The sequence below is a fragment of the Bubalus kerabau genome, chromosome 6 (genome assembly GCF_029407905.1).
Source record: "Bubalus kerabau isolate K-KA32 ecotype Philippines breed swamp buffalo chromosome 6, PCC_UOA_SB_1v2, whole genome shotgun sequence".
Lineage (NCBI taxonomy): Eukaryota > Metazoa > Chordata > Mammalia > Artiodactyla > Bovidae > Bubalus > Bubalus kerabau.
Window position 1 is genome coordinate 54466116 of NC_073629.1, and position 26243 is coordinate 54492358.

At 40.5% G+C, this 26243-nt stretch overlaps 1 protein-coding gene across 6 annotated transcripts in view; it reads right to left on the reverse strand.

Annotated features, from left to right (window-relative positions):
* The window catches only part of LRRC8C (leucine rich repeat containing 8 VRAC subunit C), a 92995-nt gene that overhangs the window by 11845 nt on the left and 54907 nt on the right, over window positions 1-26243 (reverse strand). For 4 of the 6 annotated variants that reach the window (XM_055585235.1, XM_055585230.1, XM_055585232.1 and 1 more), the window contains exon 2: window positions 21894-22035. In XM_055585235.1, the coding sequence (XP_055441210.1) occupies window positions 21894-22031 (138 nt within the window). In that variant the 5' untranslated portion in view covers window positions 22032-22035. The other 2 variants (XM_055585233.1, XM_055585234.1) reach the window with 2 other exon arrangements.

The window sequence follows — 26243 nt, forward strand, 5'->3', positions numbered from 1 at the left end:
AAATAATTGCTTCAAAAATTGCTTCACCATTTCTTCCATTTTTCCCTGCAATTCCTATTAGATATATGTTAGAGTCTCTCAGTTCCACGAGTGTGTGTGTGCTTTTTAATTCTCATCTCTCTCTGTGCTGGGCTCTGGGTAACTCAGAAATCTAATTCATTACTTCTTCTTGCAACTGAATACAGTGTTATTATTCTGCCTGTTGATATTTTAAATTTCAGTGGTTTTTTATTTCTGATCTTATGACATATCTACTGACTTTTTTATGTTTTGTCTTTATCTTCTTGACCACTCTAAATCTATTTTTTCTGCTTTTTATTTAATTTTTTTATACTTTAGTAAATATATTTTAACTTCATTATTGTTGCGAAGCTTAGTTTCCTCTAGAGTGGAGTGAATCAATACTCCGACTGTCAATTTTGCTGAGAGACTTTCTTAGCATAGCTGTCTTCACGCGTTCTGGGCGGTAGGCTCATTCTGAGGAGACCGTTTTTCTCTCGTGAGCTCTTCTGTGGTTTCCTGCACCCAGCCTCCCAGTCCACCATTAGGACCTGTCATGATGTTTCGCTGCTCCGCTGTGATGTCAGGATCTCACAATTCCAGGCGGGCTGACTCAGTTCCTGGTTGGGAGGCACCCCAGATGCATGGTTTCCTCTGAAGCACCAGCTCTAGCAGTCAGTTCATCGCCATTCTTTTTAGCTTCCTTTTGGAAATGAGGGCCTTTGGCTACAGTGACCGGACTCCAGTCTCTTATCTTGCTTGGTGCATTTTTAGTTCCTTTACTGGCAGGAGCTGAACTCCTGGCTGCTACTGCCTACATTTGGATGGGAGCCTGGCTATGGCCTCAGCCCCACTCAGTATTCTATTTGTGCTCCACAGAACCATTTATCTTGCTTTTAAGTCCATGTATGTGTTTTTAGTATCTCTTTTTATCATGGCTTTATCATGGCTATGCACATTGAACAGAGAGCGTTTTCAAGAATAACTCTTGCTTTACTATCTTTTCAGAAGAGAGAGGCAGTGTGTTGAAATAAAAAAAAGTCTTATGACTATTATGAGCTTCCCTAATGGCTCAGTGGGTAAAGAATCCACCTGCAATGCAGGAAACAGAGGAGATGGGTTCAATTCCTGGGTCAGGAAGATTCCCCGGGGAAGGAAATGGCAACCCACGCCAGTATTCTTGCCTGGGAAATCCCATAGACAGAGGAGCTGTGTGGGTTACAGTCCAAAGGGTTGCAAAGAGTTGGAAATGACTGATGAGCAAGCTACCATCATGAATAAACAATATTGCTTGGGTAGCGCCACACAAGGTAAACTTACAATGTCAAATGCTTCTCCCACCAAGAAAAGTCTGGATTTCTTTATATACATCTCCCCTTAACAGCATACGAGAGGTCTTATTTTCCTACAATTTTGACAATTAAGTCCAGTACTCTTTTTCTATGAATTATAACTCCTAAATCATTTTTCTGGTGTAGACTTTAAATCATAGCTATGACTGTATTATCACTGAAAGAAGTGAGAAAACTTGCTGCATATGATAAATCAGCAGTCATCATTCCAGTATGCTAATGTGTCACTCAGGTATATTCTTTAGATAGTGGCCTGTTCTTTTAAAAGATGATGCTTTAACTTGGTTATGGCAAGTTGGACATGGACAGGTAGACTGGAGTCACGAAGTGACAGGTGGGCCAACAGGAAGATGATTAACTTTATCCCTTACTTTCCCTCCACTCTCCAGATACAACTGGTTCCAGAGGGTTGGACTCTGAAGACCAACCAAATTTGTCCCCAGTCTGATAGAACAAGTTATCTCTGCTGATCTAAGAATGATCTAGTAAGAAACAGATCCCAAAGATCTATTCCCCGGGGCTTATTCAGAGATAGTAAGGACAGGCTATCCTTTATTAACTAAAACTTACTGAAGATCTACTTTATGCTAACCATCATAGGAAAATCAAGGAGGCATAACCAACATTCCCTGTTGTAAAAGCACTTACATTCTTGTTGGAGAAACATAAACAGCCACATGAAAAGTCAAACAAGGGTGCACACAATGTTGTATATACATCAAGTGAATGATGTGGTAAGTGCAACAAGCTAAGGCTTGCAGTGAGCGGAGAAGGATTCATGGAGTAGGAGCAACTTCATTGGAGCCTCAAAACTGCTGGACCTGGATAGATTTGCGGGGGAGGATAAGGTCAGAACCCTGTGGGATCCAGAGATAGGAGGCAAAGGGCTGCATTTGCAAAGAATAAGGGATAAGGTTAAAAAGATGAAACTTCCCTGGCAGTCCAGTGGTTAGGACTCTGTGCTTCTACTGCAGGGGGCAGGGGTTCAATCCCTGGCTGGGGAACTAGGATCTCACATGCCTGTGTAACATGGCCAAAAATAAATAAATAAATAAATTAAGATTTTTTAAAAAAAGATGAAAAAGACAGACTGTCGCCATCCTTTCTGAGGTAGACCCATTTCTCCTGGGAAAAAATGATGGCGATACAAGGGAAGGGAATTAACTTTCATGTCACTAAGTTATCAGTTAATGTACAAACGGCATTAATTACGTTCTCTCGGAAACACGCTAGAAGACAAAAGCATCTATCCTCAAGAGACATAAGATTTACCCTCATCAGTGACAGGATTAACTCAGAATGCCAGAATTTGTTTCAAGGCTCACTACTGAGAATATATTAAGTACCAAAAATCTTACTGAGAAACAAAAGGGACTGAAAAAGGCATGGGAGATGGTTCTAAAAGGGTGAAGATTTAAATGCTTTAATTCTCAGCAAATGTCTTATTCATAAAGCTTGCTAGTCTCCAAGCCCCATACATGTGTACCTGGGGGCAATCACCATGGGGAACAAAAACAGACATGCATGAGCCACCACACACACTGCATCACTCTCACCAACACAAACAAGTCCTTGTCTCCAGGGGAAATGGAAAAGCAAAACTGCAAGGGTGTGGCATCATTTCCTGCCTGCTATGCACATGGTATCTTCCTTATTTAATGATGATGTTTAAAACTTATGTGATGGTCAGGAAATAACACCCTGTGTATGGAGGAAGTTTAGACCCAGAGTGTAAAGAGAGAGAGAAAGAATAGTATAAAGAAAATTGCCAAATTTTAAGATGTCTATTAATAAACATTAGGACTGAGTAAAAAGTCTGTTTTTAATTGGTTGCTTATTTCCTCAAGAGCAACAGGAAAAGGAGAGAAAAAAAAATCATACCCTGGCACCTCTGAGGCATGAAATCAATGTCCTTGGAAAAAAAATTTTAAGGGATTGGAGGGATGAAGTGATTAACACTTAGATTTTTGAATTAATGAATTGTCTTGGTGGTAAGGTACAGCAATAATACGCATGCTGTAGGATTCATCTGTACATGATTAAAAACCGGACGTCAAGCAGATCTTCTCTAGTGAAGTGTCATCAAAAATTTCTCTGAGGAACATCAAATGCCACTAGTCTGGTGTAAGAATCAAACACTGAAAAGGTTAAAGCATAATTACCTGGGTCATTACTGTGTAGAACAAAAGTATACAGTTAATGGGAGCAGGTTTTAAGTCTGGATTTTCCCTCTATTGTAGCACCTATGGAAACATAGTCTGATTTTCTATTATCAGTTTACCTTCTAGACCAGTAAAGACACAGATAAGCTCCATCCTTATTGACATTGCTTGGTTCAAAGTAAGTGCGCAATAAATATGAGGTGAATAAATCAACACTGTGCCCCCTCCCCAAAGGAAAACAAACTGCAACAGTGGCAAGTACACACATGTATAAAGTCAGATGCCAGTGAACATGGGGAAAACTGGCCTTCTAGCTCTCTTCCTCTGAGATGAAACAGCTCATTTCACACAACCTCCAAACTGCCGTGATGTCAGCCTAGTGATGCCTAAAGCCGGAGCAAAGTGCTGACTCATTGAAGATACACAAAGAGAGTGCCAGATTTGAGAGGCACTACCCATTCATTTAAATCCCAAGTAAAAGGAGAAACCAATACACCTACATTACAATCCTATCTGAGTTCTGATATCTCGCTTTAATAAAAGCAATTCTCCTACCACTATGAATATACATACACTGACTTCTCGAGGTAAGGATTACTATACATACTGTGAATGTTAATTTTTTTTTAACCCTGGTTAGCCTGAGACTTTCTAGTCATCAAGAATGTTTTCATTTCCTACATCTTGAATTTTAGTGTATCTACATTGTTTTCATCCCTTTTCTTTTGAGGAAAGCTTCTTTAGGACACACAAAAAAAGAAAAGAAAAATGAGGAAGTGGATAAAATTAAACACTTTTCTTTTTGCTTCATGGCATTTTCAGATAAGCCAAGTGAGTCAGCCAGTTCAGTTGCTCAGTCGTGTCTGACTCTTTGCGACCCCATGAACCGCTGCACGCCAAGGCCTCCCTGTCCATCATCAACTCCCAGAGTCCACCCAAACCCATGTCCATTGAGTCAGTGATGCCATCCAACTATCTCATCCTCTGTCGTCCACTTCTCCTCCTGCCCTCAATCTTTCCCAGCATCAGGGTCTTTTCCAATGAGTCAGCTCTTTGCATCAGGTGGCCAAAGTATTGGAGTTTCAGCTTCAACATCAGTCCTACCAATGAACACCCAGGACTGATCTCCTTTAGGATGGACTGGTTGGATCTCCTCGCAGTCCAAGGGACTCTCAAGAGTCTTCTCCAACACCACAGTTCAAAAGCATCAATTCTTCAGCGCTCAGCTTTCTTTATAGTCCAAATCTCACATCCATACATGACCACTGTAAAAACCATAGCCTTGACTAGATGGACCTTTGTTGACAGAGTAATGTCTCTGCTTTTTAATGTGCTGTCTAGGTTGGTCATAACTTTCCTTCCAAGGAGTAAGTGTCTTTTAATTTTATGGCTGCAATCACCATCTGCAGTGATTTTGGAGCCCAGAAAAATAAAGTCAGCCACTGTTTCCACTGTTTCTCCCACCTATTTGCCATGAAGTGATGGGACCGGATGCCATGATCTTAGTTTTCTGAATGTTGAGCTTCAAGTTAACCGTTTCACTCTCCTCTTTCACTTTCATCAAGAGTACAAATGTACAAAACTGTACAAAAAAGATCATGACCCAGATAATCACAACGGTGTGATCACTCACCTAGAGTCAGACATCCTGGAATGTGAAGTCAAATGGGCCTTAGGAAGCATCACTACGAACAAAGCCAGTGGAGGTGATGGAATTCCAGTTGAGCTGTTTCAAATCCTGAAAGATGATGCTGTGAAAGTGCTACACTCAATATGCCAGCAAATTTGGAAAACTCAGCAGTGGCTACAGGACTGGAAAAGGGCAGTATTCATTCCAATCCCAAAGAAAGGCAATGTGAAAGAATGCTCAAACTACCTCACAATTGCACTCATCTCACATGCTAGTAAAGTAATACTTAAAATTCTCCAAGTCAGGCTTCAGCAATATGTGAACCATGAACTTCCAGATGTTCAAGCTGGTTTTAGAAAAGGCAGAGGAACCAGAGACCAAATTGCCAACATCCTCTGATCATTGAAAAACCAAGGGAATTCCAGAAAAATATCTGTTTCTGCTTTATTAACTATGCCAAAGCCTTTGACTGTGTGGATCACAATAAACTGTGGAAAATTCTGAAAGAGATGGGAATACCAGACCACCTGACCTGCCTCTTGAGAAACCTGTATGCAGGTCAGGAAGCAACATTTAGAACTGGACATGGAACAACAGACTAGTTCCAAATAGGAAAAGGAGTACGTCAAGGCTGTATATTGTCACCCTGCTTATTTAACTTATATGCAGAGTACATCATGAGAAATGCCGGGCTGGAGGAAGCACAAGCTGGAATCAAGATTCCTGGGAGAAATATCAATAACCTCAGATAAGCCAAGTAGGCTAATGAATTATTTCATCCATCACGATTTAAGTGGAAAGTGTCCACTTTAAGGTCAAAACCATATGAGAAAATTCAGTGCATATACAAAAACTATGGATAAACAATAGGAACATATTGTTAGTGATTCATAACCAAGACAATTTGTTTCTGTTGCTTAGAATTTTGAAATATTTATAATTATGCTCTTGAAATAATGAAGAAAAAGCTCTTTCTGAAGCAACACTCAGGGACTGAAATCTTAGTTCTGTGTTCAACTGACTTATCTCTGGACACCCTGTAGTTCACTGACAAATTTGTGAGCAGGAGTTAAGATAGAAACTGGAAGAGTCCCAGAGAAACATAAATCTTCTGGACTATTCACACCAATGTACAAACAGCACAGAGATACAGAATTCTACCACTGGCACCAACCAAATAAAGAAGTACTAAAAGAATCTTTTAAAAAATGATAATTTATTTCAGAAATTTTCTATAGTAATCAAAGAATAATTTGTTCTACTACTCAGCAAATGAATGATGTCAATTGCCAGGCTGTGGTTCAATCTATGTAAAAGAAAAGATGGTATTATTTACAGGAGAGAACAGCTGTTATCTTGCTATGACATCACTAGGGCTTCCCTTGTGGCTCAGATGGCAAAGATTCTGCTTGCAATGCGGGAGACCCAGGTTCAATCCCTGGGTTGGGAAGATCCCCTGGAGAAGGGAATGGCAACCCACTCCAGTATTTTTGCCTGGAGAATTTCATGGACAGAAGAGCTGGGAGACAACAGTTCATGGGGTCTCAAAGAGCTGGACATGCTTGAGCAACAAACACTTTAACTTACATGATATTACAGAAGGCTTGCAGGTAAGGCAAGAGTCATGCCAATCCTTAGTCATTTAGGTGTGATGGATGGTTGGAGAATTTTTTTTTATGTTTTTTTGAAAGTTAAGCTATCTGGACTCCAGAAATACCATTAATTTGGTTCCACACATTCAAGGCGAATAGATCTTTTACCATATAAGGTGAATTTCAGCTGTGGATTTTTTTTTTCTTTTTTCCTAACTCATCTGATGGTTGATCTTTGGGCAGAACTCAAGACTCTACTTTATTCCTCCTTTTTTTCTTTCTAGGAGAAAGAGGGCTGGTAGAGATGGTAACATTAAAGGAAAAGGCATTGAACCTTGGTGCTTAAGGGGTTAGGGGGTTAAGGCTTTGAGTTTGAGCAGGGGCTCTCTTGGAATTAGTTTGTTTGGAGTCTCTCTTTAGAGCTTCTCATAGGAGTCATCACTCTGAAGTCTCTCTTATTCTGTGAAGTTGATGTGATAGGTGGGTCTGGAGCTGCCCCCCTCTTAGAAGTGGATTATACCCTGGGAGGGCCTGGGGAGGATTGCTCAGATGAGCTCCTCCTCACCCAGTCTCTTCTTTGCCCAGCTTCCCCTTTTCTTGCTCCAGGGAGGCAGAGATTAAAGTACAGGGAAAGAGGATAAAGGAGGCTTCCTGTGCTCTCCCACCTGCTTCCGGTTCAGCCTTCAGTGTTTAGCCAAAGGAAGTCCTTGTGACTTATCTGAGTTCTGGCCCAGCTCACTGGGAGAGTGACAGTGAGGTCTGGGGCCACAACTTAGTTTTCATCAAATGTTCTTTTGCCTGTCTGTCCTTTGCCTATATAGCTCCTGCAGATCCTTTGGAAGAGGGAAGCAGACAGCTGTGAGAGGGAAGATCTGGGCATTTGGACCTTGATCTTAGACATCTTTCAATCTCTTTGCCAGAGACTCAACTAATCACACCTAAGACATCTAGAAATGTCAGATGAAGAGAAGGCTTTTGAAGTCTGGAGTTAGAGACTAAACATAACACATTTCTATTTTACCATTATGTTTCTCCCATCATCTGTGAAATGAAAATGATGCCAACGCTGCTCATTTAATGAAACTGGCTCAGAAAGGACATGTGTTTTACCCAACATCATATGGCAGAGTCCCCATTTTTTTTTGCTTGAAGCTCTGGGGAAAGATTCAACTTTTCTCTTTAATTTTACTTGACCTAGCTGAAATTATAAAAATTAACCCAGATTTAAGATTTCCAGGGAGCATATGAGGTTTCTTACAAGGTAAACTGATGACGCAGTTGATGGTCTGTTTATTAGACAAAAGATTTGTGGCTGATACTACAGAATTTCTAAAAGTTTAAAATTAAGCAGCTGACAAATACAAATGATGCACAAGAGTGATTCAGAAGAGGATCTCTACAACATTGTCTCCTCATGCATTAGGCATTTCGTGAGTCCAGCTCTAACATTTTAAAAGCTTACATTAACATCCCCAAACATAAGCTAACATATTTGAATTTAAGATTACACAGCCTTAGTTTTAGGTATTGGTCCAAAGAATCTCGTCAGCTCTTAAGACTAATGTACCTTGAGTAGGGAGATACCAACTCAAATCTAAAGGAGCTAATTCTAATACTGCCAGTTAGAATAGTTTATGTCTTAGGAAGCCTAAAGATTTTAACTTGCTATTACATAATGAGCAGTGATGTGTACATTTCAAAGCCTCTATTTCTTTATTCTTAGAAATAAAATACTGTTAACATCTAAAAAGTTGAAAGTCTTTGCTTGCTAGACACTTCCACATGACATTTATTAAATTTTATTTTGCCTTACAAATCTTATTCTTTATAACATACCACAACACTTTTTTTTCTTTCAGGAATATAACTTAAACCATCCTACACAGAATATCAAGAAACTTGATTTCCCCAGGTAGACTTAACTATTCTTCCTCTTTGGCAGCTATTGCAATCTATGGTCATTACAATATGAACATGCACGCATGCACGCGCCCCGCCCCCCCCCCCCAACACACACCCCAGCAACTATATTGTGTGTTAGAAGGATGTATTTGAGCGTCTATCTTTGCAACAGTTTAAATATCTTCAGGGCCAAGAGCAAGTTTTGTGTTATCAGAACTTAGCACAGTGCCTATAACACCATATACTGAATAAACTGGTACAATAAATGAATGTGTTACTTTGCTTTCCAACTATTCCTTAAGCTTCTTAAGAGATGGGGCCTTAAATTATTTTTACTCCCAATAATATCTAACAGTGCTGGGAACCTAGTCAACATTCAGTAAATATGTACTGATTTACTTGCAGTTTCATAGCAAAAATGTGATTAAACAGCACACTTCTCCCTATTACTAAATTTGCTCAAATAGAAACCAGATATTAATTTGTCAAGGATGCTGTAAAAGAGATTTCTATATTGGATGAGAACTTGTACTAAATCATCTCTAAATTCTTTTCCAATTCTGAAATTCTATTACTTTTATTTCTTTAAAAGAATTTTAACTAGTGCAGGACCTTCTTAGATCAGAATGACCTTTTTAGATTAGAATAAACCAATATCATGAAAATATCATCATTACTCAGAAACCACTAAATTTTAAATAATCTTTTTTTAATGTCTGAAAGACTAAAGCATACTAAATAGTTAATGACCATAAGCAAGCCTTCAAAAGTTTGTTGGAAATCTGGTTGTTTAAAAAGAAGAAACCATTTTCCCACAACACAACATGGAGGTTTTTAGACTCTCAAGGCAGCTTGTAACATCTATTTCATGGGTACATGGTCAAGTACTAATACCATTACAGAACTCAGTCAACACTCACAATGAGGTTTAGTTTGGGATGCCCTAAAAATATTTATCCACCCAACATCCGTATGAATGGACAGTCATCTGTACAAGAAAAACCTGATTTTCACCATGGCATTCAACTTTATTATAAAACAACCACAAATGGCCAAAACATAACAAATTCTTGGTTCTGTAAAAATATACTTCATTGGCTTCACTGCAGTGGTTCTGTAACTTGCTCTTCCAAGCTGCCTCAATGTCTACAGCTTCTTAAGCCTTTGCCATAAAAGCATGATTTTTTTTTTTTTTACACAATTTTGATTGTAGTTTTCTAACACGTGAAGGCACGTAACATACAACTCAGGAGTTGTTGATCTATTTTTAGCACATTTTTGCAGTACATCCTCAAAGGATTTTTTCTTTCAAGTTTATTGCTCAAGCTTAAGGGCCTGTCTCTTTTCTCCAGCACTGGGTTTATGATAATTGTTCTAGAGAGGATGCTCCTCGCATTCCCATCCAGTTCTGCAGAGAGCTGTGCTTAATGTCTGATACTCCTAAAGAAAGATCACTTGCTACTGGCTGCTTTTTCTACTTTTTTTCAGGGGAGATCTGATTTTTATCACCTCTCATTAATTATACCACACAAAGCTTTCCTCCATCAGTTTATGATCCAGTTTTAAATTAAGAGTTTGTACAATTGTTTTTACTAAGACAGTTAATAAATTCTTAGAGCTGCTGAAGCAAATTGATGCATTCACTCAACACACATTTCTTGTGTGTTAGGTCTAAGACATAAAAGTGGTACAAAGATATACCAGACACAGATCCTGCCTTTGAGCAACTTGAAGTCTTGAATGGGCAATGAGATATGTTAGTATTTTCTTCTACACACTGTGATTAGTTGTCAACAAAGAGGTAATACTAATTGCTTTGGTAGATTATAAGGTCCCAGATTTTACATACTACAGGATTAAATTCTTTGTGTTAACTCTGACAACGCTGAAGCTTAAATCTCAGGTGCCTGACATTTGTGGTAATGCTCCACTTAGGTCAAGACTGATGTCAAGCCTCACACGGTGGATCCTAGCAAGAAAACAGTGGAAGCACCACACTCGCCTGTCCCGTCTCTGTACCTGGCACACTGGCCTCTTGCGTTTCCTTTGCCTGGAATGTTCTTCTTCTGGATACCCCCATGCCTCCCCATATCAGCTCCTTTGGTATTGCTCCAATGTTTATTTTTCAGAGAGGACCTCCTTGACCACCTTACTTAAAGTAGGGCCCCCCTCCCTCTCTCCTTACACTGCTTTTTCACAAAGCACTTAAAATACACCTGACATTGTATTTTAAATGTATCAGTTGATATTTTTTTGGTAGGGCCTTGTCATTTTTATCACTGCCTGAACTCACTGCCTAGAACTTAATCGTATGTAGCGGACAAATGCCCACAGTTCTCGACACGTGGGTTGTCCTTGTAGGCTCCCTTTCACCAGGTCATTCACCCTCTGCATGTGCATCTCCAGTAACGGGAAACTCACAACTGAACATGGTATTTTCAGAAAGAGCTTAACTTTTTGAAAGTTGGGTTTGTACTGAGCCAAAATCTTCCTTCTAAAACTTCTGTTGTTGGTTCTGTTTGGTGTCCTAGGACACATGAAATCAGTTTAGACCATTTACACTTTCCACATGGCAGCCCGTTGAGTACCTGCTATCTTTTCTCATGATCTCATCAATTTTCTCAGCTTTAGGCTATGTGTACCTCCAACTAGGTCCCGTACAAGTTTTTGGTCTCTTTTTTCTACTGGTTACAGTCTCTTAAGTTATGGTGTAAAATACCCAGAAATAAGCACAGTATCTCAGTAATTCAAAGGTGTCAGTCCCTTTTCAAGGCTGTTAAGGTGGCACCATGGGTAAAGAACCTGCCTGCCAATGCAGAAGACATAACAGACACGGGTTCGATCGCTGCATTAGGAAGATCCCCTGGAGAATGAAATGGCAATCCACTCCAGTATTCTTGCCTGGAGAATCCATGGACAGAGCAGTCTGGCAGGCTATGGTCTATGGGGTCACAAAGAGTCGGACACGACTGAAGCGACTTAGCACACAAATGCTCACTGTACATTAGCACATGGCAAAAATATCTCGTGAATTCCTCCTCACTCATCCTGTCATTCCACAGAATGAACTCTGGTGAGTACTTGCTTATCCAGGACCACTACTGTCTTTCCTTCAGGGGACACATGAATGAACCTTACAGGTGAGGCCTGGTCTTACAAGGTTTCTATTCCCAATAATTAGAGGTCGTTCTTTCAGCTAGAGTTTTGCTCTTGAAAAATGGGGATGCTACATCTTAAGAGTTAATGACGTACCCACTTGTGAAATTTACAGTTAGGAAATTTCCTGCTTGTAAATAGAATATTTGCACAGAGATTTAGAAATTTACAATTGGGAAAGGAATGAGAATTAGATAGAGCTTCTGACCCATATTCTATAAAGGAAATCTGAAGAAATTAGTTTATATAGTCAAGGTGTTTTGTCATGTGTGTGGTGGCCAAGGGAACCCTCAGGGGCAAAGGGCTGAAATTTCCATATTCCTCCAAGCACAGTATTTTATCAGTTCCAGCAAAGTCCCTCCCTCCCCACCTCCTCTTCTTTCTCTCTTTTCTTTCCTTCTATCAGCTTACATCATTCTATTCCCCTTCACCACCACAAGTGAGCACTCTTCATATAAATTTGATATATGTTCACCAAGTTTCTCAAAAATAAACTAACTAGAATATTCTTAATATTGCTTTGAATTTACAAACTAATTTTTGAGGACTGAACATCTTTGTAATGTCAAGTTTGTGCCATCCAAAGGCACAATGTCTTTCCATTTATTCAAATTGCCTTATAAGTCATTTATAAGGCATTTAAAAGCTATTAGTGAAGTCTGCAAGGAGATCCAACCAGTCCATTCTGAAGGAGATCAGCCCTGGGATTTCTTCAGAAGGAATGATGCTAAAGCTGAAACTCCAGTACTTTGGCCACCTCATGCGAAGAGTTGACTCACTGGAAAAGACTCTGATGCTGGGAGGGATTGGGGGCAGGAGGAGAAGGGGACAACAGAGGATGAGATGGCTGGATGGCATCACTGACTCAATGGACGTGAGTCTGGGTGAACTCTGGGAGTTGGTGATGGACAGGGAGGCCTGGCGTGCTGCGATCCATGGGGTCGCAAAGAGTCAGACACGACTGAGCGACTGAACTGAACTGAAGTTCTTGTGTATTCTTGATTAGCTTAATTTCCAGATACTTAATAGCTTTCATTGCCACTGTGAGTGGGATCTTATATTTTGTTAAATCTTTCAGTTGATATGTATCTTTCTAGTTGGGAGTGTTTTATTTCATAGTTTATATTAAAGTAAATACAAAACAATAATACTAGATTTTAAAAAAACTATAGGAAGGCTAGATGTTCCAAAACAATAGGAACTGTAAAATAAAAATAACAAAAATGCAGGATTTTACAAAGAAAAACAGTAGCATAGGGACAAAAGAACAGCACACATTATGTATGTTAAATATAAGATTCCAGATATAATGAAGGAAATTACATGCCTTGCAATTAAAATGTAGTGCCAAGTGTTAGCCTAATCCTTAGCACAGAGACCCTGCGTAGGCCGAGAAGACCTAGACACACTCAAGTGTTCTCAGTGAAATGGGAAAGAGGGGTCTTGGGGAGGAACCAAGTGAGGGAAGAGGAGGAGGAGTGAATCTGCTTGCCTGACATATGAGAGGATGGAGGAGGGTCTCCAAATCAAAGGCCCCGATTAGAAATACAAGGTTACCTGTCTCCATCTCATGATAAACCTGCTTAACAGAGATTTTTAAACACAGATTTTGGTGATTTACAACATAGGATCCACAAGAGACTAGGATCGAACCTGGGTCTCCTGCATTGCAGGCAGATTCTTTACCAAATGAGTCACTGCTGCTGCTGCTGCTAAGGCGCTTCAGTCGTGTCCGACTCTGTGCCACCCCATAGACGGCAGCCCACCAGGCTCCCCGTCCCTGGGATTCTCCAGGCAAGAACACTGGAGTGGGCTGCCATTTCCTTCTCCAATGCGTGAGAGTGAAGTCGCTCAGTCGTGTCTGACTCTTGGTGACCCGATGGACTGCAGCCCACCAGGCTCCTCTGTCCATGGGATTTTCCAGGCAAAAGAACTGGAGTGGGTTGCCATTGCCTTCTCCGAACAAGAGACTAAATATAAGTAAATCTCAGTTGCTTCACAGATGAAAAAATTCAATACTCTTGTCAGTGTTTTGCTGAGGGAAAGATGTATTATTAAAAAATCAATAGGCAACAAAGTCACAGCAATCCATAATAGTGAAATAAAAGGAAACGCTCCCCATTCACTGAGGGGCATTGGGCGGCATCAGTTGGTCTAAGAAAAGCATTTAGATTCATGTCCTGTGTTAAACCTAAGAGAAGGAGGTGAAAGGCACTCATATATTATTCTTGTGGTCAGGAATTCACTGCACATTAAGTTGTCAAGGTGATAGATGACAAGAAATAAAGTTCTAGGAAAGAAAAAGTATCAGTTTGAATAAACCATCATACCAAGTAAATCCTAACTAAGGCATATTTTTGTTACCAGATATAACAGGGATTTTGAAACAGTGCTTCTCTCACAGCATCCACCACCATGATGAGATGAGAAAGGTTGCTTTTTAAAATTATTTTCACCATCAAATGATTTTTGCTTTATATTCCCCAAAAAGTGAAGTAGAATGGTGACATGTACACAGAAGCTTTATAAAACATATCTTAGATGAGGTCTTCATTTTAAGCCTCCCCATTGGTACTATCTGCTGTTATATTAGGATTCTGAATTTCACCTTAAACAATAGGCTAATCTAAGTAAGAATTTCTGAGTCTTCATCTGTAAATTCAGATTTGGCAAAGGAGAAATCTACTAGAGATCCTGGGTAGTATGGGACAAAGGGTTAGGGGAGAGAGGCAGAAGCAAGGATTCAGGGCGTGTAATCGAACTATTTTGGGGACTTCCCTGGTGGTCCAGTGGTTAAGATTCCAAGCTCCCAATGCAGGGGGCCTGGGTTCAATCCCAGTTTGCATACAAAAGATCTGCAACAAACTGCAACAAAAGATCTCACACATAGTAACTAAGATCCTACATGCTGCAACTAAGCCCCGGCACAGCCAAATACATTTTTTTTTAAAATGAACTACTCCAAAATCACTAATTTTTACCACCTGTGCTTTCCAGTGAACTGCCTATGAGTATTTTCAGTTGAAGGCCATTTGCCATGGAGTTGATGCTGATGGTTCTAAATCAGAGAAGCAGTTGAGTATGAAGCAAAACTAAAAGTAAGGATTAACTCCAACCAGCAAGCTCCGATGTCCCAAACTCTTCTCAGTGTGACTCTGCCGGACAGTTTGCTCCTGACCATTGGCTTAGTCTATAAGGATTTTTTTTGTAGGTGATTTCAAGTTATTGAAGTCATTCTCTTGGCTTTTTCCCCTCTAATTCAGAAAGCAGGAAATGTCTTTCCTGTGTAGCAGTCACAGAGCAGTCCCCTAGGGTTTCCAGGGGGCTTATCTTCCAGTTCCTGTTGCTGGTTTCTAACTGTTAACTCTATATTTGGTAACAGCTTGACCATGGGCTGTTTTGGATTTGGTCATAATAAGATAACCTGGAGTCATGAGCAGAGATCTAAAGCAATCTTATTTTTCCAGGAAGCAGCGTGTTGACCTTTCAGGATTTCGTCTATTTTATTGAATGTGAGTATTTGAATAGTATTGTTTATAGCACAAGGTTGGGTGTTTATGCTATTGGCCCTAGAGGGTGTGTGACTATACAAAAATAGGATACATACACTCTTCTGGTTTACAATGAGTTTATATTTGTTTGTTATGTGAACTGATACAATCTAAGGAATGCTCTTTATGCGTGCTCTTAGTCCATGGCAGCCTTGAAAAGAGTCACTTGCTCAGAAATGAATAAATATTTGTCAGATGAGTAAGACAAATGTTGATTTTGATCCCTTCACATTGCGAGGCAAGAATCAACACACCCTTGACAAGACAGTATCTTCCTCCTTTCCCCAGTATTTTCAAAGCTGCATAGTGTTAAAGCTATATGCATACCATCTCTTTTGGAATAAAGAGATAATTATATACATTACTATGTGTAAGATAGATAGCTAGTGGGAAGCTGCTATATAACACAGGGAGCCCAGCCTGATGCTCTGAGATGACCTAGAAGGGTGGGATGGGGGTGGGGTGGGAGGGAGGCTCAAAAGGGAGAGGATATATATGTGTGTGTATATATATATATATATATAAAGACTGATTCACATTTTTGCATGGCAGTCATCAACACAACACTGTAAAGCAATTATCCTCCAATTTAAAGAATAATTTTAAAAATAAAGTAAAAGGGTAACTATAATGATTAAAAAAAAGAGATAATGAACTATTGTTCGCTATTGGAAGAGACCATTTATAAAATAGTAAAAAAGCTGCTGGAATCCTATTTTACCACCAATGAGTACTCTTCTAACCCTACTGAGATTTTGCTTTGCTGTGTTTTCAAATCCCAAGAGTTATCTTGTTTTATAAACATGATCAGAATGAATGACTGCACAAAGGGAAAATCAAGGCATAAAAACATATTGTGATTACTGTAAGATCCCCTTAGAAATGGGAAAGGATTTTGAGCTTCAAAGAGAACCTTTCATTTATGAATTTATCAGTCATTAAACAGGATTATCACAGCAGAGCTAAAATAAAGAGCTTAAATTCTACCCCTCGGGAACATTAGTTTCATTTGCAATACGAATACTGGGTGGTTTTACTTTCTTTAGTAATTTATATTGTATTTCTTGTCTCTTTAATGTTCACTACAGGTTAGAAGTTATTATTTGTTAATAGCAGGTGTACAGTGAATAATCTTTTAGAGAACCTAAGCTGTAATTCAGAAAAAACCAATCTTGTTATAACTTTCTATTTTCTCTTTCAGTCATCTTGCACTTATTTTTATACTTAAAATTCTGTTTTACAAGCCAAAATTTGGCCATTACAATTTGCAACTGTAATGATTTCATAATATCCCACCATAGCAGGGTAAACAGAAGTGAAAGTTACATGGTGGAGAACTGACCTGAGATCTGAACCCTGGCTGCATCTCTCTTGGCTTTGGGACATCACCTAACCTTTCAGATGAGAATGCTCATCTGAAAAATGGGACTGATCTACCTCCCAAGGGTCCTTATAGGAGCTAAACAAAATGCATACCCATTCTATCACAGGCTCCTTACCACTGTCACTCAATGGAGTGCTATTAGCATCCTGAATTCTGTGGGAATGCCCCACCCAGAGCAGGATGCCCCTGAAAAGGCTATGAGGACCGATCAATAAGGGCTTCCAAAATGATCACATTAAATCTACTGCTTATACTGATTTTTTCCTTTAATTCCTCTTTTCAAAAAATGTATATTTTGGTTTTATATGCTTATTGAGAATTCGCTCAAATTCACCTCCTCAAGTCCCTAACTTCCAGTAGCTAAGATGATATGTTTAATGCTCTTGAAGTCTACCACCATCAAGGTACTCACACACTGAATGGCATTGCTTCTGTATTCCTATGGTCTGTAGAGTGTTAGCAATCCGAGGGCAGGGGCTGTACTGTATTCTCTTTCAGTGTCTCTAGCACACCACACAACACCTGATATACTGAGGGTGCTTAGGGATGTTTGTTGAACCACGGTCTACCCCATATGAATTCTGAGTTCTGTAGCCTTCACGTTCTGATGCAAGGAAATGGCAACCCACTCCAGTGTTCTTGCCTGGAGAATCCCAGGGACGGGGGAGCCTGGTGGGCTGCTGTCTATGGGGTCACACAGAGTCGGACACAACTGAAGCGACTCAGCAGCAGCAGGGATGTTCGTTGAACCATGGTTTACCTCATATGAATTCTGAGCTCTGTAGGCTTCACATTCTGATGCAATCTTCCTTTGGAGTATTTCAGATGTTTTAGAACCTTGACATCTAATATTGTACTTCTGGTATCCAGTCAAACTGCCATCCATATTCTTAAAGGTGGTAAGGATGAAACAGGCCTGTGTGTGAAGGCTCCAGGTTGGGTCACCCATCTGAGGAGCGGGTACTTGAAGTGCTGGGCAGGGTGCTAAGTGGGAAGCTTCTGTGTAGCAGAGAGACATGATGGGGACTGTGCTCCGGGAAGATGGTTCTGACCAGGGCTCCAGAAGAGATGCTTAAGTTGTGCTTGAACTCCCAGCAGCCATATCCCTAAATGATGTTCATCATGGCATATTCATAGGTACACACTCCCATTTTCATTTATTTTGTTCCAAGTTAGCTACTAGTTCTTATAGATGCTCTGTGGTTTCCCTTTTCTATGACAGAATAAAAGTAAGAAAAACTCCTGTGCTTGTTAATAAGCAAGGCCCTGCAGCAGTTCTGCTGTCAGCAATAAAGATGCAGAGTCTTCCTGCAGACCTACGTTACCTTCCTCCTGCTATTTCCCCAACTTGCCATTCCAAAATCCGCCCTTCTCCTCGAGGACCCCAAGCCATACCCACCTGGTTGCTGCATCTTGCTGCCTCCCTTCCCCCACAATCTCTCAGCAGACGGGTCACTTTCTACTTCATGGAAGCTCTAAGGCATACACTCCCATCTTACTGTGTCTTTCCTCTCCCTGCAAAAAATGTCTCTGTAGCCATCATTCTTGTTCTTGTAGAAGGTGCTCCCTCTACCCAAATCAATGATAATTTCCCGCCTGGATCCTGGATCCAACACCTCTTTCCTCCTGAAGATGATCATTCTTTTCCTACCATCAACTCCTTGGTCTTCTATTTAACTGTTTACTTATCCACTTGGACATTTAACATATTTCAAACTTAACATGCTCAAAAACAAACTTTTTCCAGTGGCTCAGGCCTAAAAACCTTATAGTCATTCTTGATTTCTTTTTCTCTCATTCATCTCATTCAATCCAATCTTCTAGCAACTCTCATTTTTTTTTCATTCAAAATATATCCAGAACCACAGCTTCACTCCTAGTCCAAGCCATCTGATTTGTGTCATGCCTGGATTATTGCACTAGCCTTCTCAGTACTCTCCGTTTCCATCCTTGCCCCCCATACTGTATTCTCAGCACCTAGAGTAGTCTTGTCAAAACCTAACTCAGATAATGACAACCCTCCAAACACAGAGCATCTCACTCAGAGCAAAGACAGAATCTTTACAGTTGCCTCCAGGCCCTCCAAGATTTGGCAGCTGTTGCCTCTCAGGCCTCAATCTTCTATTACTCTACTCCTCACTCTGCTCTAGCCCACTGGCCTCCTGGCTTTTCCCTCAGTGTGTGAGGAACACCCCTGCTTCAGGCCTGTAACATCACCTCAACATTCAAACTTATAGTGTTATAACAGATCTCACTTGGTTCCAGAATCACTTGGAAACAGGACTGGAGTCAGAGCTTGCCAGCCAGGCAGCATCAGGCTCTTTCCCTTTGGGGGTGAATCTTCACAACTATCTGTGTGGTGGTCCACCCTGCTGCCCAAGAGCTAGTCTCTCCCCGGGCTTTTCCTCCCCAATCATCTCAGGTGCAAGGAAGAGAGATCCACAGTATGCAGGTTCTGCATTTACTCTGACTTTGATGCTTTATGTTCCCAAGGAGCCAACAACTCTTATAACTTAGTAGATAGATATTTCATGTGTCAAGGGACATGCTCAGTTACAGGTGTCACCAGAATCACAGAAATCCCATCTATGTCTTCCTACCAGGCATTTTTATCATTCCCTGACCCCAGATGTAGTCGACCCATCAGCAGCCATTGATGCCATAAGCAATGTTGCCTAGTAACACAGTTAACATTCTACTGTATCAGGCACCAGGGAAACTGAGATAGAAAGCTGAGAAAGCCAAATGTCAATTTCTTCTGTAGAAGGGGAAGGGTACTGTGACTGCTTTGTTCACTGTGTCTTTTGCTCCATCTGTTCCCTCTGATAGGATGGCTCCTCCCCGGATATCTGGATAGGCTGCTCTCACACTGACTTCAATTCCTTCTTCACAAGTCACCTCCCTGGTGAGGGCACCCTGTTTGAGAACCTCCTCAAGTGCTAATCTCAGCTGCTGGGATTTCCTACCATTCTTGTATGCTTTATTTTCTTTTCCATTGTTCTTATTACCTTCTAACATGTATGCTGATGCTGCTGTTCAGTCACTCAGTTGTGTCTGACTCTTTGCGACCCCATGAACTGCAGCACCCCAGGCTTCCCTGTCCTTCACCATCTCCTGGAGTTTGCTCAAACTCATGTCCATTAAGTCAGTGATGCCATTCAACCATCTCATCCTATGTCGCTCCTTTCTCCTCTCACTGTCAATCTTTTCCAGCATCAGGGTCTTTTCCAGTGAATCAGCGTATAACTGACTGATTTTGCTTATTTTTTTCCCCATAGAACTTAACTTTTATAAGGCTAGGAGATTTGTCTTTTATTTTTATCTCCTACATTGACAATGCCTGGCCTGTACAACAGTGCCTGTCATACAGTAGGTTCTTCAACAACTATCTGTTTTATTTATGAATGAATTTATGCCCTTTCTTTCAAACTCTAGTTTTTCACTGGCATCATTTTATTGGTGTGGGGAGGAGGGCGAAATATTTTCAGCCCACAAATAAAATGCAGCCTGGTGTTAGGGATTAGGATAGGGAATTGGGGCCAAACTGTTTGGATTTCAACAAGGGTTTCGTCAGTCACCTTGGAAGTTTTCCTAATCTCTTGGTGCCTTAGTTTTGCATCTATAAATGGGGATAATAACAGAACATCCTAGGGTTGGTATGAGGATGAAATGATTTAAAACATGTAAAGTCTTCAGAAGAGTGTCTGACACGTAGGAAGCACTGTGCTTAGACATTTAGTCATGTTTGACTCTTTGTGACCCTATGGGCTGTAGCCCACCAGGCTCCTTTGTCCATGGGATTTCCCAGATGAGAATACTTCAGTGGGTTGCCATTGCCTTCTCCGGGATCTTCCTGACCCAGGGACTAAACCTGCGTCTCCTGCATTGCAGGTGGATTCTTTATCACCGCATCTACCTGGGAAGCCCTAGGAAGCACTAGATGTTAACTATTATTAAAAACAACAACAAAAAGGTCTTTATTTCTACTCTGCACCACTTCTAGCTACTTCCCTCTTTCCTGACTTTTCCTCTCAGATCTACCAATACATGAAAGTTCCATCTACCCACAGCCTTTAACTCCCATTCAGTTTTCCAACCACTTGCACTAAGGTTTCTAAAGGCCTAGTTGCTGTTTTTCTCTCCTCAGCCTGTGAGTTAGTTGAACCACCTGCCTTCACTGACCACACCTGAGCCTCTCCTCTCTCCTGGTTTGCACCTGTCCTTAGGGCTGCCCCTCGTCAGCCTTTTCCAGAGGCGCCTCAGTTTCCATCACTCACTTTCTACTGCCATTCCTGACATTACCTCACGAAGCGCATCCTCCTGGTCTGACTCCATTCCCAGGCGCTGCTTCAACTCTCACGCTGAAGACACCCAGAGGCTGCTGGTCCTACACACTGTCTCTCAGAGGAGTCATGTCCTTTTCTCACATCCATGACTAAGAGCTTTCTTTCCTCTTCCTAGCACTTTCTTTATTGCCAGCTCCCTCTTCCTGACTGGTTCTCAAGTTTTAATATTGCAACCATTTTTCTGGTTCCCCTCCTTTGCACTCAGAGCTCTTCAGAAGCCTCTATCACAAGCTGTTCTGACTGCTTGTTTAGTTTCCCCCTAGAAATGAACTGCTTATGGCCACAAAGGATAGTGCCTGACACATAGATATGCAAAAAAAAAAAATCTAGATTCAACATATGAATGTACAGTATCTATATAGAATAAATTATGATTCAGTTACATTTTAATTCAGAACTAAAGCACTGGGTGTGAAAACATCTCATCAAAATGTCAGTTCTTTCAGAAAATCTTAGGAGTAAAAATAAGAGAGAAAGAAAAAAGCTTGATATTAACAATGTAAAGGGCACTGTGGGTATCTATGCTATATTTTACCATAAAGCCAACTTTGGAAGATAAAGGACTCCCTTTGATATTCATGACATCAAATATTACTTGACTATACTCAACTGCTGTTTGAACTCAGCTAAATCTTACAAATACCCTATTTACCTTATTAGGAAAGTTCAGGAAATTAGGCTTCAGGCTCCCTGCCATGATTATAAACACTACACGCAAACAGAGAAAGAGCAACGAATGTATACATGGTTAAAAATCAAACACTTTTTAAAGAGGTTTCGACGGCTAAATGTCTTGTTCTGCCTCTTTTCTGACCTACCTGCAAAGTGCATCCGAACACACCGATCATCAGCATGGCCACGGACAGGTAATCGGTAAACACATCCCACCATGGCTTCAGCACCCGGAAGGCAGGCTGCTGCTCAGAGAACTGCCGGAACTCTGTCACCGGAATCATGTTTCTGAGAAAAGAGAGGTGACTGGTGAATTCATTTATCTTTACACACAACATACCGCACTGTTCACAGCATTTGAAAATTCTGCTCCAACCTGTCGTATTCAGTGGTCTGAATTAGTCCATGAACTGTCACTGTACTTTAGGGTTTTAACAAGTTATTGAGAAATCCACCCCTTAAGGAAATAAGGAGCCCCACATGGAAAACAGCAAGCACCTTTACTAACTCCTGTCCAATCAGCGGTGCCCTTTAGCTCCAATGGGCCAAAGCTAAAGGCCCAGAGAGACAGCATGACCAAAGCTGCCTGTTATTTCCTGGTCTCTCCCTTTCCCCTAATGTCAGAAAGATATGCCAGAAAGAGCCAGAAGATGCCAGAAAGAGCACAGCCCATCCTTTAAAACTTTTTTCCTATTTGTCTTGTCATCTTGGGGTTTTTTGCTTTGAATTATTTTTAAAGTGTAAACCTCAGCATTCGTTTGTATTAATTATTTACTAAGTCCTGAAAGGCAAACGACTTTGCCACTAATCTTCTTCTGATAAATGGGGTCATCTCATGTGAGGAGGAGGTGTTGGGGAGAACGTTTTTTTTGCCCTATTTTTTTGTTTTGGTCCCAGTGATTTTTGACTTGATTTTTTCCCCCCTGTATTTCCTAAATACTTTATATTTCACTGTGAACCTCAAACTAATCCTCTGAGAAGTCAATTTTCCCTGGAAACATCTGTTGTTTGTTGTTGTTTAGTCGCTAAGTCACGTCTGACTCTTTTGCAGCCCCATGGACTGTAGCCCTGCCAGGCTCTTCTGTCCATGGGATTTCCCAGGTAAGAATGCTGGAGTGGGTTGCCATTTCCTCCTCCAGGGGATCTTCCTGACCCAGGTATTGAGTCTCCTGCATTGCAGATGGATTTTTTTTTTTTTTTTTAAACCACTGAGTCCCCAGGGAAGCCCCAGCCTCTCTGAATGACAGAAGATGAGGCTCTGGGAAAAGAGACACATCCTTTTCTTCACCTGCACTGTTCTATCTTTTGGCTTAATCCCATTGCCTGTATTATGATTTAAGACTTCAAGTTAATCATCCAGCTACTGGGAGAAGAAATATTTTTTCCTTATCTCATGGCAAGGAAAAAGGGTGGCCAGTGAGGGCCAAAAAAAAAGTTTCTCTTTTGCCATCTTTGGATTCAATAATCTCACTCTTTACAGCTGCCCTTGTTATGTAGTCTGATTACAGAGCAGGGAAAGGCTACTTTTGGTGCTTGTTTTCCTAAGCCTTTTTGTTTCCTGGATCTTCTCTTCCGTAATACTGAATTAAAGGCTGTACGATAAAATTCTTCAAGAGATGGGAATACCAGACCACCTGACCTCCCTCTTGAGAAACCTGTATGCAGGTCAGGAAGCAACAGTTAGAACTGGACATGGAACAACAGACTGATTCCAAATAGGAAAAGGAGTACGTCAAGGCTGTAAATTGTCACCCTGCTTATTTAACTTCTATGCAGAGTACATCATGAGAAACACTGGGCTGGAAGAAGCACAAGCTGGAATCAAGATTGCCAGGAGAAATATCAATCACCTCAGATATGCAGATGACACCACCCTTATGGCAGAAAGTGACGAGGAACTAAAGAGCCTCTTGATGAAAGTGAAAGAGGAGAGTGAAAAAGTTGGCTTAAAGCTCAACATTCAGAAAACGAAGATCATGGCATCCAGTCCCATCACTTCATGGGAAATAGATGGGGAAACAGTGGAAACAGTGTCAGACTTTAGTTTTTTGGGCTCCAAAATCACTGCAGATGGTGATTACAGCCATGAAATTAAAAGACGCTTACTCCTTGGAAGGAAAGTTATGACCAACCTAGATAGCATATTGAAAAGCAGAGACATTACTTTGCCAACAAAGGTCCATCTAGTCAAGGCTATGGTTTTTCCAGTGGTCATGTATGGATGTGAGAGTTGGACTGTGAAGAAAGCTAAGCACCGAAGAATTGATGCTTTTGAACTGTGGTGTTGGAGAGACTCTTGAGAGTCCCTTGGACTGCAAGGAGATCCAACCAGTCCATTCTAAAGGAGATCAGCCCTGGGATTTCTTTGGAAGGAATGATGCTAAAACTGAAACTCCAGTACTTTGGCCACCTCATGCGGAGAGTTGACTCATTGGAAAAGACTCTGATGCTGGGAGGGATTGGGGGCAGGAGGAGAAGGGGACGACAGAGGATGAGATGGCTGGATGGCATCACTGACTCGATGGACGTGAGTCTGAGTGAACTCCGGGAGTTGGTGATGGACAGGGAGGCCTGGCGTGCTGCGATTCGTGGGGTTGCAAAGAATCGGAGGTGACTGAGTGACTGAACTGACTGAACTGACTGTTACGTAGTCTGATTACAGAGCAGGGAAAGGCTACATTTGGTGCTTGTTTTCCCAAGCCTTTTTGTTTCCTGGATCTTCTCTTCCCTAATACTGAATTAAAGGCTGTACGATAAACAGCCTAAAGAAAATGAAAGCCTCTTATTTGGGTTCACTAGTGTTTATCTTTGGAAATTATTATTATAATATGTTCCATTCCATCTCACTGCTTTACCTGACTTTTTCTTAAGCAGTAATTTGTCTTAACACAACATGGAAAATCCAACCGCTTGGCATTCCTTTTACCTATGATCTACCTACTTGACATCTGTGCAGCATTTGATAAAATTTCCTCATTTTACTGAAACACAACTTTCTTAACTCCACTTTGTTCACCCACTGGGTTGCAAGCGTCTTGAAGGGAGAACCTATATGTTATCATATGTGTGTTTTCAAAACATATGTTTCAGGCAAGCCACCCAAGCTAAATAACTTCGCCTACTCCTAGTGCTAGTAACATTTCAGACTAGTCCAAATTTTGATTTTCCTGACACTTTAGGACCGTTTTCTTCTCAATGGATCATTATAATCTCATGGCCCCAAATGTTTTCTAGTCACAGCTGTCCAGTGGCAGTCACAGACAGGCACTAAACCTCATCTTAACTTCCACTTTCTGCCTAGAAGCTACTGTTTTGTTCTATTTTGCACCCGCATCACTTACCACAGTGCCTGGAAAACAAGAGGCCCTGAGCAACTGTCTGTTAAATGGATGACTCGATTCAGATGCTTGTTCATAGAGCAGTGCTCACCTAATCAAATTAGGAGTGACCCGAGCCAGCTGTAGCAACAGCACTAACAAGTACGGTGCTTGTGCTACAGTTTACAGCTTTTGATAGATTTGGTTATTGTCTCCTTCGTGATACGTTTCCTGTATACCTTGGAGGGAACTGGGCTTGTTCTCTGACGCAAGGAACAATTTCAGGAATAAAATACACCAATGAAGAGCTGTGGTTCTCAAGATTTTTGATCTTGGGAATCCCTTCATGTCCTAAAATGTAGGAGAAGGACCTCAAAGAGCACGTTTTAGGTGGGTGATACCTATCAATACTTACTACATTAGAAATTAAAATGAAATTTAAAAAATATATATATTAACTCATTTAAAAATAATAAACTCATTCCAAGTTAACATAAATTATGTTATTATAAAGATAACTATATTCTCCAAAACAAAAACAATTAATGAGAATAATGGCATTTTTTCACATTTTTGCAAATCTCTTTACCAGTGGACTTAATAGAAAATAGCTGGATTCTCATATCTGCTTCTTCATTCAGTCTGCTCTGATACGTTGCTTTGATTGAAATTTATGAATCGAATATATGCAGTTAAAGAAGGGAAGACTATCTTAAAAGGCTTTTCGTATAATTGTGGATAACTATAATTTGATAATATAGCAAATTAACTTGGTAAGTTGCAGTATAGAGCCTGAAAACTGTATTAATGAACTTTTCAAACTCCTTGCTGTTAAAACTCACTCATCAGTCTTGAACTTTGAATGGACCTTTTATCCATATATGATTTGGTAATGACATTAGTCATTTGGAAAATATGGAAAATACTGAATCACTTAGTCATGCAGATTTTCCAAATGCTGACAAATTATACTTAGAAATCACATTCATTGAAATCACTAATGCTTTCATCAGAAAAGTTTTTAAGTAACTGGAGCCTGTCAAGCTCATGGTGGTGTATAAATTTTCCAAAATTCTAATCATCACTTGAAAGTTTGAATTTTGTTTGTGGCAGCAAATATTATGTTCTTCTCTTTGAAATGTCAAGCTCGCTTTATTCATTTTGAGAAATTATCTTCCA